General features: G+C 43.1%; 1 protein-coding gene across 4 annotated transcripts in view; it reads left to right on the top strand.

The window, feature by feature from the left end:
- LOC120545032 (membrane-associated phosphatidylinositol transfer protein 2-like) overlaps positions 1-16272 on the top strand; it is a 60637-nt gene extending 44365 nt beyond the window's left edge. For 3 of the 4 annotated variants that reach the window (XM_039778964.1, XM_039778965.1, XM_039778966.1), the window contains 15 exons: positions 10-129; positions 1482-1693; positions 2420-2595; positions 3847-4017; positions 4125-4256; positions 4830-4982; positions 5088-5333; positions 5856-6004; positions 6953-7069; positions 7216-7332; positions 7446-7594; positions 7801-7950; positions 8298-8481; positions 8561-8689; positions 9308-16272. In XM_039778964.1, coding sequence (XP_039634898.1) covers positions 10-129; positions 1482-1693; positions 2420-2595; positions 3847-4017; positions 4125-4256; positions 4830-4982; positions 5088-5333; positions 5856-6004; positions 6953-7069; positions 7216-7332; positions 7446-7594; positions 7801-7950; positions 8298-8481; positions 8561-8689; positions 9308-9673 — 2571 coding nt within the window. In that variant the 3' untranslated portion in view covers positions 9674-16272. The remainder of the gene's footprint in view (positions 1-9; positions 130-1481; positions 1694-2419; positions 2596-3846; positions 4018-4124; positions 4257-4829; positions 4983-5087; positions 5334-5855; positions 6005-6952; positions 7070-7215; positions 7333-7445; positions 7595-7800; positions 7951-8297; positions 8482-8560; positions 8690-9307) is intronic. The other variant, XM_039778967.1, reaches the window with a different exon arrangement.
- Positions 16273-17274: the final 1002 nt, after the last annotated feature.

The following is a 17274-nucleotide window of genomic DNA, read 5'->3' as shown; positions in this document are numbered from 1 at the left end:
CTAATGCAGGTGTGTGTTATCGGGGACTGTGTCGGAGGTATCCTGGGGTTTGATGCTCTGTGCAGCAGCTCGGTGACTGTGTCAGAAAGCCAAAACAGCAGCAGACGGGGCAGCGCCATCAGTGTACAGGTAACAATCTCAACTCTCTGGCAGTAAACAATAAAGACTAAAACTGGGTTTATGCTCGCCGTTGTATCCCCGGTGCGAGGGTCTGCGCAAAGGCTCCAAAATTTGTCACAGCACTTGGTCATGCACCTCTGAGTTGCTTCTAACTAGGCGCATTCTGCACTTTTCATTCCAACACGGATTTAAGGTAAGACTGGCCGAGCAGTTTCACTTGTACAGTACAAACACCTGTGTGATTCTTCATGCAGAGACTACAGGGAGTCAAATGGCCTTACATTTTTTGTAAGAGAGAGCCACCACACTGGGAAAGAGGAGACATTTTTCCAGAGGGTGTGGAAAAACGTAAGAGATTATGTTGAAAGCTGTGATGATTAGGATGGCTGTGTCCAGTTTGTTAAACAGCGAGAGGCAGACAGTAATTTCGACTTGGAGGTAGGCAACAGTAACGTTCATAATTTCAGTCAAGAATGCAATGTTTGGCAGTATGTTAGTGTTTACTACTGTTGCCAGGCAGCCTTTTGTATTTATTTACTTCCGCTCCCTACTACTTCTTCTCTACTTCTTGCTTATTCTCAAATAATGTAGGTTGTACTCGCCCCGGCGTTTCGGAGAAACGAACAACACATTGAGCAAAAATGTCTCTGCGCATGCTCGAACATTAAACAAAGCTTAAGCTTAAGAGTCTACAGCCACACTAACAGCTGTTTTTGGCACAGCTAAATGTGAGCTAAATGCTAACGTCAGCATACTAAATACCAGCAAACCAACCAAAAATTGTTAAGATATTTGAGTTTTGGCTAAAATGGTGGACTGACCTAGCCTAGAAACCCTAGTGGCAGCAAATTTATTTTGCAGCCAGGGGGGTCTAGGCACTCTCCGTTGGCTTGTGAGCTGGAAAAACCAAATTCTGGTCAGGCCAATCACATCATGTATAGAGTGGGTGGGCGGGCTTATGGCTGCTGCTGCTGGGAACAGCGGTCTTCTGGAAGACTTTGAGTTATTAAGCTTTTCTTTCCTTTTAAAAAAGGAAGATGTGTTCAGAGTTTTGCCGACCAGCTACAGCAAAAGTTTAATCTATCAACTAGCTTCTTCCTTCTTCGTTGCTCTGCCTGGTTGTAGCGCTATCCTAGTACGTGCAGAGGGAATTTGAAAGACAACCGTTTATCCTGCCCCTCGGATTGAGCCCTGCCAATGGTGAGTTCCCAGACCCAACATCTTGATGTGGGTCTGGCTTGTCAGGCTAGGACTGACCTGCAGTTTCATCCCTACAGCCATGCTGCTAGTGTATCAAAAATGTAAAAGTGTAGAAACTTCTTTAACCATTTGGATCCCTTTTTGTTTTCTCTGTCTTTCAGGACACAGACCTTCTCTCTCCAGGTATCGTCGTAAACAGCATCTCTCCTTCCACGCCGTCCCTTGAAGGAAGCCGCCATCTCAGCCGCAGCAACATCGACATCCCTCGCTGCTCGGGGCCCGACGACCCCAAGAGACAGCTCCCACGCAAGCGCAGCGACTCCTCCACGTACGAGCTGGACACCATCAAACATCACCAGGCCTTCCTGTCCAGGTGAGACATGGAAATGGACACAAATGTCACAAACTGTCTCGGACAGTTTGTGACATTTGACATCTCGGACAGATTTCAGCCAATGTATGTAGTGTTCATGTATATTAATTGTAGTCAACAAAACATTTTTTTTTCAATTTTATGTCTTCTAAGCATTTTGAGGCTACAGCTGTCGACATCTTTGTTTTGTATCGGTCTTGTCTGTCACGAGGTTAGTGGAAAAGGCAGCATTTATGTTTTTTGCAGTAATACAACAGACTGACTCTCCTAACTCACTCTCTGTTGTTCCTGCTCACCTAGCATTAGCATTAGCATTAGCACAGCTCATTCATCCACTTGTCCACTGAAATACTGTGCACTGTCTGGGTTTAGCTTAAGTGGAGAAGCTAAAATATCGGATAACGTCGTGATATTTCTTTAGTGAACACCTACAGGAAGATTTAGATGTCCGACCATCGACATTTATCCTGGAATTACTCATTCCTTTCAATACCAACACAAAAAGTAGCCGTGCTGTTGGCGTGCTGCTTGCAGGTTTTTGTCGTTCTTCTTCTCAATGGATTGTAGATTAATTTAGTTCATAAAGACTTTGCTTTAAAACAATCTTTTGTTCATTTGTCTATTGTCTTTCACATTATGGTTGTTGATGAAAAATAGTTCGTTAACAAATGTTTTCGCCCTAGTTTTATTAACGACAGTAACACTGATTGTATGAATGTTTTCCAGTCTCCACTTCAGTGTGCTCCACGGGGAGCCCGGGTCACGGCGTTCCAGCGGCAGCACGATGCTGGAAGGAGGCTCTTTGGGAAAGTTTGACTTTGAGGTGACTGACTTCTTCATGTTCGGCTCCCCTCTGGGTCTGGTGCTCGCACTGAGGAAGACTGTGGTGCCCTTGTTAGATGGTGAGGAAGGTTTTCTACTTTGTTGTGCACCTTTTCATTTTAGTTTGGTTTATTATGATGTTTCTCATGTATCTGATTAAGCGCATACTGTAGACTTAAAAACAAAAGGTCTCTTGTAATAACGTTCCTTTTGCCAGATGAGCAGGAAGTGGTTATTTGTAGCCTCTGATGTTTTTTTCCTGTGTGAGACACTCGTCTCCAGCAGCTGGAAAGCAGGTGTCAGCGGTCAGAGGTCACGTTTCTGATCTCATAGGATGAAAAAGATTTGGCTGCGAATCTAACTATTGTGTTTCCTTTGGGGTTTAAAGGAGAGAGGTTACTGACCTGCAGCTGCTGGGCTAACAGCTGGACTAGTTTCCAATTAGATAGCGTATGATTTAAGTTGTTCACAGAATAGGAGGTTCTTTGTTTCTCTTTTTTGTTCATTAGTTTTCTCAACCATTTATTTTTTGTTCAGACTGAAAGGGGTAGGCTGAAGCTGCACGCTCTTCTTACTATACATACAGTAGTTTGTTTGGCCTTAAAGTCACAGACACACATCATACTATTCTTACCATAATTTGTGATTTTACGGAGAACTCATAATTTCTTTGTGAGCTTTAGAGGTGATGGTTTGCAGATTTTTCAACCTTTGGACAGGCTAGCTGTTTCTCCCTGCTTTTCAATTCAATTCAGTTCAATTTTATTTATAGTATCAAATCATAACAAGAGTTATCTCAGGACACTTTACAGATAGAGTAGGTCTAGACCACACTCTATAATTTTCAAAGACTCAACAATTCCAGTAATTCCCCCAAGAGCAAGCATTTAGTGCAACACTGGTGAGGAAAAACTCCTTTTAGGGAGAAACCTTGGACAGACCCAGGCTCTTGGTAGGCGGTGTCTGACGGTGCCGGTTGGGGGTGTGATGAACAGAGGCAATAATAGTCACAATAAAGATAGTGGAACAATGACCAGAAATAGTAGTTGTAGTAGTTCATAGCATAGCAGGGCACAGCAGAGCATAGCAGGGCACTGCAGGGCACAGCAGAGCATAGCAGGGCACAGAAGAGCATAGCAGGGCGTAGCAGGGCACTGCAGATCGTAGCAGAGTGTAACAGGGCATAGCAGGGCGTGTAGTACCTACATAATCAACCAGAGATAAATCAATGTGGGTTAGTTGGTTCCTAGTGATAGCTTTAATGTATCTTCTAACCGTTTTATCTGTCTTAAATCTCTTTAACTCTTGTTGTGTTCCTCCCCCCTCTCCAGTGTCTGCTCTGCGTCCGGCCTGTCAGCAGGTTTACAACCTGTTTCATCCAGCCGATCCCTCGGCCTCCCGCCTCGAGCCTCTCCTGGAAAAGCGGTTCCACCTGCTGCCTCCCTTTAGTGTCCCTCGTTACCAGCGCTTCCCTTTGGGCGATGGACACTCAGCTCTCTTGGGTGAGTCCACACAACCAGACATCGGGAGACATTTCACTGCACTGCTGTACTACATGTAGATGAGTTTGTTGTATCTCTTTCTTCCCCCCTTTCATGTGGCCTCCTAGTTGAGACCGTGCAGAGTAACCCTCAGCTTCTGATGGATTCTATTGGTGCAGTTTCTCACCGCTGTCAGGACAGCACCGTCAATGAGACCTCCATCCCTGTGCCCGTCCTCAACTGGCAGCTCCACACAGACGGTGTGTATCTGTTTCTGTTAGATTCCGTCAGTCCTGTTGCTCTCTTTATCCCTCTCGTTTTTGACGTATCTAAAGGAAAATCCAGTAACTCTTTAAAATGTACCTGTTCTAGTGAGCTTTAGATAGCTTTCTGGTAGGCGGATAAAGACTGAAAACAGGTTTCCCCCTGTGTTCAGTCTTTATGCTAAACTAAACTAAGCTACGGTAACCAGCACTCTTACTTTGTCGTAGCATCTGCCACTTACTTTGCTGACTCACAGCTCTGTTAACTGCTCTCATAAAAAGTTGTACTTTATTACATTAGCAAAGGGGCTGCTCGTCAGCTATAGAGGAATCATACAGACTCAGACGTGTATTTTATGATAAAGGGGAGTAATCACAGTTTGTTGGACTAAGCACCTGGACTACAAAGATGTGTGTGCTTGCACGCTGATCATCCTCATAGTGTTGAAACCAACAGAAATTATGCCAAAGCCGCAGAAATAAGACCCAAATCGTATTTTTTTACTGGAATATTTCTTGTTCATCTCTGCGGTGAAGAACACGACTAACGCCTCTCTTCTGTCTCTGCAGCGGATTCTCTTCACTCGCATATTTTTGTGGACGGCCAGACCACATCACCGGGGGTCCCTCACCTCCGCTGCCACCGCAGGGCCAGCGAGGCCAGCATAGCCAGCCAGGTGTCGGGCTTAGCTGACGCTTACAACGCCTCCAACATCGCCACCAGTGAGTTGACTTCTAACCTCCTGGGGTGTGACCCAAGTCTTGGTCTACAAGCTTGACAGTTTATATGTTGACGTTCTCATTTCCTCCCTCCAAACGTCCCCTCAGCACACAAACGTGAAGTCAGCCTGCTGTCCCAGCTGGCTCTTCCCTACAATAGATTTGTCTCTCGGAGCTCGTCTCTGCGGTCGCGAAAGACTATCCGTCAGGTGTTCCTGAAACCCAACGGTGTGGCGCGTGAGCAGAGCTCAGACGTTAGCTCTGACATGACCTCTGACCTCACCGATGTCACGTCTGAGACAGACGTCAGCTCGGCACCCCCGTCACCAGGGGTGCTGAAGAACATAGAGCAAGGTACCCTGGGAGCTGTAGTAAGAGTACACGAGGGAAGGATGCCAGTCTCCATCCTCATCCCCTGTGCTCTTTCCTTTCTCCTCTGACGCCTTCCTCTCCCCTCAGTCTTCCTCAGTAGTCCTGTTTCCAAAAATGACAAACAAGACCTGCAGTCTTTTCTTAACCTCAGCTTCATGAGAACCACTTCTGTTTTTTTCTTTTTGCAAGACAACCAGAAATAAACTTTGGCGAGGTTCTCAGAGTCTGAGCTATTTTTTTTTCTTGCGTGTGTGCGTTCAAAACCTCTTTACAACTCTCCACCCTCCTAGTGCAACCCTTTAAACTGTTCTATCTTTTAACTTCCTCCAGTTTATGATAACCCTAAACTGTTCACCTCTGGATGAGCAGAATGTAGATCTGCAGTCGCCTTTTTTTTTTTTTTAACCACACAACAAACAAAGATCAAGATGCTGGATGCACTGATTCCTAAACTCACTCTGTCTCTCTTTGTTCCACCTTTCCCTTGTTCCCTCCCCGCTGTAGTTGCTTCTCGGTGGTGGGGCAGTAAGAGGATGGACTACGCTCTGTACTGCCCTGATGCCCTGACAGCGTTTCCGACTGTGGCTCTGCCTCATCTCTTCCATGCCTCCTACTGGGAGTCCACAGACGTCGTCTCCTTCTTACTCAGACAGGTTCATAGAATCTTTCTGCTATTAATATACATTTTATTTCAATTTATTTTCAATTGTAAGCGTATATTTAGCCATGCTAGTGGCGTGGCTCTAACGATCGGGACCCACCACTGTGATGTCTCTATCTTTTGAAATGATTGCAATGAAATTTAGTACAGACATTCATATTCCCCAGAGGATGAATCCAACTGACTTTGGTGATCCCCTGACGTTTCCTCTAGCGCCATCGTGAGGTTGACATTTGTTTTTTTGTGAAATATCTTGACATCTACTGGAATGATTGCCATGACATTTGGCACAGATAATACTGTTGTCAACAGGATAAATTATAATAACTTTAACTAACTCTAATCTCCTGACTTTTTAATCTAGCGCCATCATCAGGTCAAATTAATGATTTCAAATACTTTGGTTACGGAATTTGTGAAGTCTGTTCCAGTTTTCTTCTAGTTTTCTTCTGTTATTGTAGTTTATAAAATAGATATTGTTTTCACAGTTCTCCACAGCACTGCACATTCAGCTACAGCTACAATCTAGAGTTTAGTGCAAAGGACAAAGCCATATATCTCGTTCAGTGAAATGAAGCACTCCAGCTAACATGATGCTACAGCAAGTTTAAAGCTTATTTACAGGGTTAGGGTTATAACATTTAATTTTGTTGCAGTGATAAACCAGATAAACCAGTGTCTTCATCTGTATACCAGAGTATACAGATGAAGACACAAAGAAAGCAAGCAGAGAAAATGCCTACTTTAGCTCCAAAATAAAATAAAAATCTTTGAATTAAATACTTTGCAACGACAGACTGCTGTAGCATCATATATTAGCTTTGGCTGAACTGTGGCGTGCTGAGGAGAGCAGAAGCTGAATGTATGAAGTTTTACTACCCGAAAACAAAACCTAAAAAAGGCTCTGGGCTTTTTATTCAAAATAAATTATCTTCCCTAGGTAATGAGACACGAGAACTCCAGCATTTTGGAGCTGGATGGTAAAGAAGTGTCTGAATTCACTCCGTCCAAACCTCGAGAGAAGTGGCTCCGCAAGAGGACTCATGTTAAAATAAGGGTAAGATCTTTTGTTACCCTCTTAAGTGCATTTCCTGCAAGACATGTTTTGGATAAAAATGAAACTGTAAAAGCGAGTGGAATTGATGCCCTTGAACAAAACGCAGTAAACGTTACATGGACATGTCATCCTTTTTTGCGTTTCAGAACGTGACAGCTAACCACCGAGTGAACGACGCCGTGTTCACGGAGGACGGAGCCCAGATGGTGATGGGGCGTTTCATGTACGGCCCTCTGGACATGGTCACCCTCACTGGAGAAAAGGTACTGACGACCGTTCAGCTGTGACGAAAAAAAAGACAAGTTATGTAATCGCGTCACAGTCTGTGTCATCGAAGTCGGGCAGCGTTGAAAGATCTTTGTGTCATTTCCTGCAGATTGACATCCACATCATGACCCAGCCTCCCTCTGGAGAGTGGGTTTACTTCAGCACAGAGCTCACCAACAGCAGTGGACGGGTCTCTTATGTGATCCCTGAGAGCAAAAAGCTGGGTATCGGAGTGTATCCAGTCAAAATGGTCGTCAGGTATGCAAAGTCCTTATTATTTCACGTTAACAAAAAAACATTGGGCCTCATTCACCAATATCTTCCTAAGTTTTCTCTTAAATATGTTCTTAAGTGGGGTTTAAGAACACATTTCTTCGTAAGAACGGTTGGTGAATGAGGCCCATTGACTTTACTTACATCGTACATCTCCTCCTTTTACAATAACTTCCATCTTTCTCTTTCAGGGGCGACCATACAGTTGCAGACAGCTATCTCTCTATTGTTCCACGAGGAACAGAGTTTGTTGTATTCAGTATCGACGGGTCATTTGCTGCCAGTGTGTCTATAATGGGCAGCGACCCAAAGGTTCGAGCTGGAGCTGTGGATGTGGTGAGGTAAGGTTCACACCCAGAACTCTCTCTTAGCAATTATATAACAATACAGGCAGGTTATCTAGGTGCCTTTATTTAATCTCTGTAAACTGATATCTGCATATAAATTCATAATCTGTAGGCAACGGGACAAGATATTCACATCTCTGAACAACGGTTCAGAGATGACCTTTATTATACAGTTAACTGTAAAATGCTAAGGACGGTAGCTACATGTTCATTGTCGTTTGTTATTTTTTATACTTAAGAAGTTAGTGTTCTTTTTATATATTTCGATACCCAGGTTCAGGTATCAGGAAGGAAGAAATGGTATCGGAACATCTCTACATTTATGTTGTTGTTTTTTGCAGGTACTGGCAGGACTTGGGCTATTTGATAGTATACGTAACGGGTCGTCCTGACATGCAGAAGCAGCGTGTGGTGGCCTGGCTCTCTCAGCATAACTTTCCTCACGGCATCGTCTCATTCTGCGACGGGCTGGTTCACGACCCGCTCCGACACAAGGCCAACTTCCTCAAAGGCCTCATCAACGAGGTAAGTCAGGCCACTGGGAATTTGAGGCCGCTATATAATAAAATCCTTGAAGTCTCTAAAAGTCACCCTCCCTCTCTAGGCCCACATGAGGATCTTTGCAGCCTACGGCTCCACCAAGGACATATCTGTGTACTCAACTATCGGCTTGCCTCCGTCACACATCTACATAGTGGGAAGGCCCACGAAGAAATTGCAGCACCAGTGTCAGGTACTGAATAAATCCTGATAGCAAAGGCATACATTTACTGCATTACACCCTATCAAACAGTCAAAGCATAGTCGTGTTGTTTTGTGCAGTCCATGCGGTGAATCAATGGTAATAAATATACAAGTTAGTTCATCATATTCAACATTTTAACCATTAACCAAGCCTATTAATCACTATTACAATAGAAATGTTCAGAATGTGGTTGACAGTGATTTTTTACTTCTACTTTTCCAGTCACGGAAACACTTGGAAATTGATTAAAATGACCAGAACTTGGAAGTAATCTGTGTTGTCCTGGAAAATTGCAATTGTATTTTAGCCTCTCACTCGCCTACGTAAACCCAAGTGCATATTTTAGTTTGAAACTCGACTGTTGCTGGGATAAGCTGCATGGTATGACACTTCGAGGCAGGTTTACCAGACGCGGAGCTGAACGGACTTGCAGCAATCTTTTCGGAGTCTAGTCTAGTTGACTAAAATTATGCGGATAGGATTTAGTTTTGATGGGGCAAAATGTCTTACTGTAATTGGGTTAATGGGCCTCTGAAGATGTGTTTGATCTCAGTCACTGTCGGAGATACATACATACAAATCGGATTGACGTTACGTCTCTTCCAGTTCATCTCGGATGGCTACGCTACCCACCTGTCCCAGCTGGAGTACAACCAGAGATCGCGTCCTGCCAAGTCTGGTAGCACCCGCATGGTCCTCCGCAAAAGCAGCTTTGGGATGGGTGCAGCCGGAGGAGACTTCCTTCGCAAGCGCAATCACATCTTTCGCACCATCTCTCAGCAGCCCGGAGGGGCGGGCTCGGCCTCTACGAACCAGCCGGGGCGGACCGAGCGAACCCTGAGCCAGTGCGAAATGGAGCGGGATCGAGGGGTCGGGCCAGCAACCCAAAGGAGCATGAGTATAGCCGCAGGGTGCTGGGGCCGCAGCGGGAGCGCCAAGGAGGGCAGCGGAGGGTTACTCGGCCCGAAATAAGGTTTGAGGTGGAGCTGTGGTGTTAAAGGACCCGGCCTGAACCACCACGATCTCTGGATTGGACACAGAGAGAAGGGTGGAAGAAGACGAAATGGATGTAGGGTTTGTATTTTAGAAATTAAAAAGGGACAGAGACGGGATACAGCATGAACGACACACTTCTGTAGCATGACTCTTTTACAGTAATACTTTTATAGGATACATCATTAACTATTCAAAAAAGCTGACGAGGAAGGATTAAATGAAATATTGTAAGCCTTAAACTAATCTTGTATAACGGGACCCCACCTCCCCTTTCCAAACACACACATAAACGACACACTGTCCAAGCATTCACACTCTCATGAGCTCAGGACAAACTGCAGAGCCAGATTCATCTTCAAACAGCCGAGCACGTTAACTGGCAGCCGTGGCAAAGAGCCGATGGCTTTCACGTCTGATTCTGTCCCACTGTCAGCCAGGCGACAACATGTTTCAAACACAACAACTCGCCTCCGGAAACGACTGGCAATAAGTACGGAGTGCCGAATACAGAGTCAGTTCATCCAAATTACAAAAAAAGACCAACATATATTCTCACTTACCTCTCGTGGTACCTTTCCATGCGGGTAGTTTTGGTTTTGTTTGTCCAGGATTCGATATGTCAGAGATGACTGCCTCATTTTCTTGCTGTGAGCACCACAATTGCATTCAGGTGGAGACAGACATCTTAGACCATTGGGCACATAAAACCAAAATTGTCTGCATGGCTAGATACAATCAGAGGTAAGTGAGAAAATATGCATTTTTATGTAGTTTGGGTGAACTCATCCTTTTAAAAACCTGGGAGCTGGATTTAAAAATCATGAAATATAATCCTCTTGAATTATCAGATGTGAAAGTACTTCTTGTCTTTGTCACAGAACAATTTTGTTCCTCACTAATATGCTACATGTGTTTAAATACATAATGCTAGTTTTTATTCCCCGTGTGTGTGTGTGTGTGTGTGTGTGTGTATGTATGTGTGTGTGTGTGTGTACTCTGTAGTATTATCCCTTTCAGTGTGGCCTCTGGGCCATCCAAGGCCTTAATATCCAACAACACACTTGCTCCACCGATGGAACAGACCGCAGACAAACAGGGCATGCAGCATTAAAGCAACTGAAACTCTGTACAGTCCACAGCAACAATCCCTTTATATATTCATCTGCTTGCAATACCTCTGATCCACCTGTTGGTGGTGTTCTGTTCCCCACACGTGCTGCTGCTGCTGCTGGGACAGATGTGTTCCCCGGCTTTTTGCTCTTTCGGACGGATGGGGGATTGGATGTTATGTTTCTGCTGAGGAGCCTGCTTCATTTCAGGCTGGATGCCAGGAGGGATGGAGACAGTATTCCCTTACAGCTTTCACTTACAGAGACCTGTTAATCTTTCAGTATTTTTACCAAACGGACTGAAGAATGGGCCGGTAGTGATTCAGCATGAATGTTGAAAAGACTGGATCGATCCTTTCGCTGGTGAATGTGGAGAAAATCACTGGTGCCCTCGTGAGCGCAAACATCATTTTGTTGCTTCTGTCTACTAAACTGTATATTTTCATACAAATGGGATGTAGATGAAGAGGAAGAAGCCACCTTACATCTCCAATCAAAAAACTAAAACATTGCGCACAAAATAGTTTCCAGTGCTGATGCCACCCTCCCTCATTAAAGGATAGGTTCGCAGTTTTTCAAGTTTTAAAACAATAGTGAAGGTATATTATTAACAGTTGTTCCTTCTGTTTCTACTCACCATTACATCATCTCTAATGTGCTTCCAGTGGAAGTGATGGGGGACGAAATTGTTCTGTGTAAGAACTTATTTTTGTATGAAGTTAATATGAAGGTTAAGCAGAGTGAGTTAGTCAAATCAAGTGGAAATCTATAGACTTTTTAGTATGAAATCAGATCAGCTCACAGTACTGAGTCAGCTCTGCTAACAGAAACAGAAAACTCCCCCCTTCCTCCGGAAATCATGTCATTTTTCATTTTTGATACTCTCGAGCCGCCTCTTGCCGTTCCTTGAATTTGTCCGACGATTCCGGCATCGGCCCCTTACCGACAGAAGTTCCCGAACCTCGTCGTCTCTCCAGTTGAGACATATTCGTTGCCTTTTTTTCGTGTAAATCACCCTCCTCAGTCAGGAGAAACTTCATCAACGCGCCCACTCGCTCGCTGTAAATTCCCACACTTTTTGGGCTCATTTGGAGATCACAAGAACTTTGTACTTGGGACCTGGCAGGGTAAAGACTTGATTCGGACATTTGCGTTCTCACATACAGCTCCGCCGGGTAATGTCTAGATAGGTTCGGGTTTTGCAGTGCATGTGTAAAAGGGGCATTAGATAACTTTAGATTACTGGATTTAGTCCCCCATCACTTAGAGTGGAAGCACAGCAGGAAGGGATCTTTTAATGGCCAGTATGAACAGGAGAAATGATTAAAGCAAGCAAAAACTGTAATGTTTCAATGTTCAAATGGGCACCTGACGTGACTATTGTTGTAAAAACGACTTGAGAAATGAAGAACCTCTTCTTTTAAGCTTTTGGATGTGTGGAGCGGTTGTACCTTTTTAATTTTACTATGCTGTTGTTTTATTTATGCCCAACTTCCACGCCACACAGGAGTGTCTGTTTCCACTCTGTGTGTGATGAGCAATGTCTTCAACCCAACACGAAAGCCAAAATCATTCTCTAAATACTGTAGTTAATCAACTGTGTAACCTCATTGTTGTTTTTTGCACTAGTTTACGGTGGAAATATACTGTAGTTACCATCTCGTGTTGCTACATTTGGACACCTCTGTAGTGCATGACACATTTTGTTCATTTCAGGGTATACTGTATGTGCAGATAGGCACACGTCTGTACATTTTGTCAGAATAGGAAAACAATGTAAGTACACGTGCCAAACGGTAAACCGGCCTAGAGAAGTATTCAGACCAGGGGTTTTCAACGTGTGACACCTCCGTCCTCATGTTATTACCATTTTTCTTACTTCTATTTGAAGTATCGTCGTGCTCTAAGTTTCGGAGCTTCAGTTCCCACAATGCTTTGGGAGATGTAAACAGGACGCACGAGTTATGCTGTAAGCTACAGCTTGAGCTTCATTTTTTTTAAGCTTAAATTTGTTTACATTTTGGCAATTAAAAGTATGCCGGATTAGCTATTAGCACTTCCTGTCAGTAATGTACCCACAGATGTACAGACAACTATCACTGGGTTACATTAAGGAAAACCTGATGATTTTCAGGCAACTTCTGAAGTTATAAAGAAGCGGCTTTTTTCTGTGATTTCTAAGCATACTTATGAATGTTAATTGGCAGAGGTCCACTGGAAGTGGAAGTCAGACTGAATCTAAAGATATGTGTATTATGTTTTTGTGTTAAGATTTGAGAAGAGTTATGACTCCAAGAATGAGTATGAGTTATGGCGCAATTTGCGACAACTGGGCACTAAGTGTTTTAGTGTGCTTTCACATGGGGGAAAAACATTAGACCCTGTAGCATTTATCAGCCGTTTCGGTTCCTCTGGTCCAAATCAATTGATGAGTTGGTGAAACGAACCAAAACACAGCAAAACAAGTCACGTGAGAACATTCACATCATCGACCGGATGTGTCTTTGAACGCGTTTCCTAAACTGCTCTTGGATTGGTCGGACTTAACATGCGGGAAAATTCCAACGGAACTCGTGGAAGTTGACAAAAAGAGGAGAAAAGTCAGAAGACAACACGCCACTTTTGCAAGTCTTGCTATGGAGAGACAACTAGCCCTGGTCATCGTAGCACAGCGCAGCTGACTACGGCAGCTGGTTTAGTCCAAAAATGCGCAGTTCTTCCAGCAGTTGGGTCTGTTCGAGATCGGATCACGTTCTTACCACAAACTAACCGCTCCATGACCGTTGGGTCCGCTTTTGGTGCGCATCCGAGTGTGATTGCTGCATTCACACCTGCCCAAACGGACCGCACCAAGGGGGGAAAACAAACTCTAGTCCGATTCAACCGAACTAAATGCTGTGAAAGCCTCCTTAAAGTACCTTTTATAGCCTCCATGAGTTGTGTGCCACAACCCCTGCTGCAGCAGTTGCAGACAAAACTACGCTAACTAACTTCCCATTGTTTTCTGAACACCTGCATGCACCGGTCTCTTTCATCTCGCCCATTGTCTTTCCCCCCCTGGGAGGCGGCACCGTTTGAAAACCCCTGATTTAGACCGTAACCAGCCTTCTATTATAGTCAGAAGGGGAGAAGTGTACTGGGAGCATTTACTTACTGCTTTGGCTGGACTTTGATGCTTTTTGGTGACTAGGCTATACCTTTTTTTAATATAATGTTGTCCATGTCTGAGAAAGAAAAGTGGCTTTGACAGAAAACTGAAGGTGTCTTTTTTTAATCTTTGAATTGTGAGCAGAGGCCGAGCATGTTGCTGTAATCGTGGACAATAGGCTCTTTAGGTCATTGACTTTTAAATTGAGTTTCTGTTGTGCTGTGGGGTGGCAGATTTTTGGCTACAAACACATTGTTCCCCTTTTTAGCCGATTGGCTGCTGAGTTGAATGTCCCCTTTTGGATTCTGAGACTGTTGTTCAGGAGCCGTGGCTGTGTCCGTGTACATACTGTACAGATGTATATGTAGGAGTTATTTATTTACATAAAGATCATGATGCTACTCTGGAAATTTCAGGTGAAATGTATTTGAAAATATGTAGCATTTTATTTGTCACTTTGGTGGTCATTAAGACAACGGACCAACACAGAAAGGTTTTTAGTTTTTAGCAGTGTAATATTATCGTTCCAATCGCAGCCAGGCGAAACCGCTATCTCAGCAGCTCAACAGCGAGCGCCCACTTTTTGAACGTCTCTGGTTCCGTTAGTGATTTTCACTATTCAATATATCCATTGACGTTCCTTTAAATGTTTATATAACAAGCCTGGAACCAAGCCAACCAGCTACGAGATGAATCGTGACCATAAAAGATTTGATTCGCCGCAAAAATAACATTTTGAAAACAGCAAAAAAAAAAAAAAGGCAAAAGGTACAACAAGACTGGGTACAGAAACGATCAGAGACTGCAATGGTAGCAGCTCGCCATAGCCACTCGCGGTAAACATTGCCATGTTAACAGCGGGCTACCACCAATCAGAGACGTCGCTGTTGCGCTTAGAATTGTGGGTAGTGTAGTACTTGTCCTTGACATCGGGAATAAAAAATGTTTTTCTTAAAACAAGGTTGATTTCATACAGATTTGTGGCTTCTACGGGAGCAGAAACTATCTTTTCACAACCTCATAGCTCGTGGTCAGTCTACCTCGGATGGTTTAGACATTATGGCTGATAATCAAAACCCTTACGGAGAAAATGAACGTGATTTTTACTTCCGGAACCACACTGTTGAGCTGTATTCAAGCTACAGGCAATCCACAGTCTGAAATCACACACACACACACACACACACACACCACCTGCAGTTGTGTTTCACACCTCGTGAAAACTATTTGTATCTGATCTACTGTTGACCTCTGCTGTCGCTCTTTACAACAGTCAACTGCTGAGCATTTTATAGGACTTACCGTACCTATTTTTCAAACTGTAGTATTTTACAAAGCCTTTGAAATATAACTGGAGACTGGTTTTTCAGTGAGCAGTGATGGGTGCATGATGAAAAGTGAAACCCCATAAACGAAGCAGCTCTATTTAACAAGCTGTTGCATGTCATCCAGTCAGATTGGAAGTACTTAACCTTCATGCTTAACAATAATGCACCAGTTGTCCACTATGTCCTCACTGTTTAATGAAATATATATCAAAACATTCTGCTGATTATATGTGAGAATATTACAATTTGTTTGCCACATTTGGATAAGACGCTTAGAGACCTACAGAGGTTTATCTTCAGCTCACTTTTAGAGATTACATTCAAGTTTGATATGCTCTGATTTTAAAGTATTTCACTTTATTTTAACCCTGTTATTTAGCATTTATAAGCCGTACAAACCCATACACACATACTGCACTGTAACACATAACACTGTGTAGTTGTATAAGCAATTATATAATTATTACACTGTATTTATTTGGAACAATTTAATCTCTTCCTACAGCAGAGCCTTCTCTAAAACGCTCTGAAGAAGGCTTTGTGCCGAAATGTTGATTTATTGTGATGTTAGCCTAATTAAATAAGTAAAATGACATTATTTTGTCCACTTTAACTTAACTTTTTTTTTTTTTATAACTGACTACAAACAGTGTTACAACCCTTTTATTCCGTGTTAATATTGTGCTTGTAAATGCTAAAAAAGGGGCTTTAAAATAAAGTATTATTTCTCTGTATGCTGTTAGCACCTGTATCCAAAAGGCCATTACCTCTTCTTACATGATTGGAAAGTGTTATCCTTTTAACTCATAACATGAACTGATAAAAGCACTGTGTGTAGTTGATTAACAACGCCAGTTAGTTGTTTTCAGACAGAGGATACAGTAGGTACTAATGTCTCCTATAGTTCATACATGTGTTCAGGCACATATATGCCCCGGCTCTCTCTCTGCCATTGTCTGTTCTGTGGAATAAATACAATTGGACGGTAAATCTACATGTGTATGTGTGAGTTTATTAGCCATGCTACAGTGGGTCTGTTGCTCGGCTTCAACCTTTTCCAACATAGAAAGTATCTCAACAAATATTGGATGGATTGTTATGAAATATTGACACTTTGGGGTAGACATTTGTGGTTTTGATGGAAAGATCTCGACAGCTAATATACTTTTCTACCCATCCCTTTTCGTCTACAGTAGTCTTCATCATCTAGTCAAAATTAATACATCCAATACTTGACCAATCACCTACAAAACTAATGACATTCACAGCTGTACCTTATTTAGTGCTAACTGCTAATTAGGCTAACATGCTGTAGCAGCTTGACAAAGATTATATTTTTAATTGTGTGCAGTCAACCCCACAAATATGAAACCCAAAGTTCAACCCCAATGTATAAATTTAAATTTTAGTACAGTTTATTAACTTAAATGAGTCCTTAACAGTTGAAAGTCAAGTTTAACCCTCTAGTCGTCATCCCGTCCAGGAAGTAGTCAGGAGACTGTTTTAAAACAAACGAAATGCTATTAAATTTAATAAAACACTCAAAATTCAGTGGAAGAAATTATAATATTTTTACCAGTGAAGAATGTTGTATGGCTTCCATACAACGTCCATGCATGTTGTTTTGAAGCAATTTGGTTGTAAGAAACCCATATTTCTGATATAGAAAACTTTGAAAACGGGTCAAATTTGACCCGAGGACAACACAAGTGTTAACAAGAGTCCATGTCAACAAACATGCAAAAAGTTTAACAGTGAACGCAAAATAATGGTCAACAAAAACATAACCAAGTGACCCCTCTTGCGAGTTATAAAACAGCTGTGTGAGTTTTCTTCGGAAACATGGTTGTTGCCATGGTTTGGTTGTTGCCATGGTTTGGTTGTTGCCATGGTTGTTACCTGCAGTAGTCCGGCCGGTGAGCAGCAGAAGCCGGCTCCAGGGAACAGACCCAACAGGCGGCCTACCATAGGGAGCCGGAGCCGCTGTTTGTT

This window comes from Perca fluviatilis, chromosome 17 (assembly GCF_010015445.1).
Source record: "Perca fluviatilis chromosome 17, GENO_Pfluv_1.0, whole genome shotgun sequence".
Classification (NCBI taxonomy): domain Eukaryota; kingdom Metazoa; phylum Chordata; class Actinopteri; order Perciformes; family Percidae; genus Perca; species Perca fluviatilis.
The sequence above is the reverse complement of the archived record's forward strand: the minus strand, read 5'-3'. Positions and strand labels throughout refer to the sequence as shown.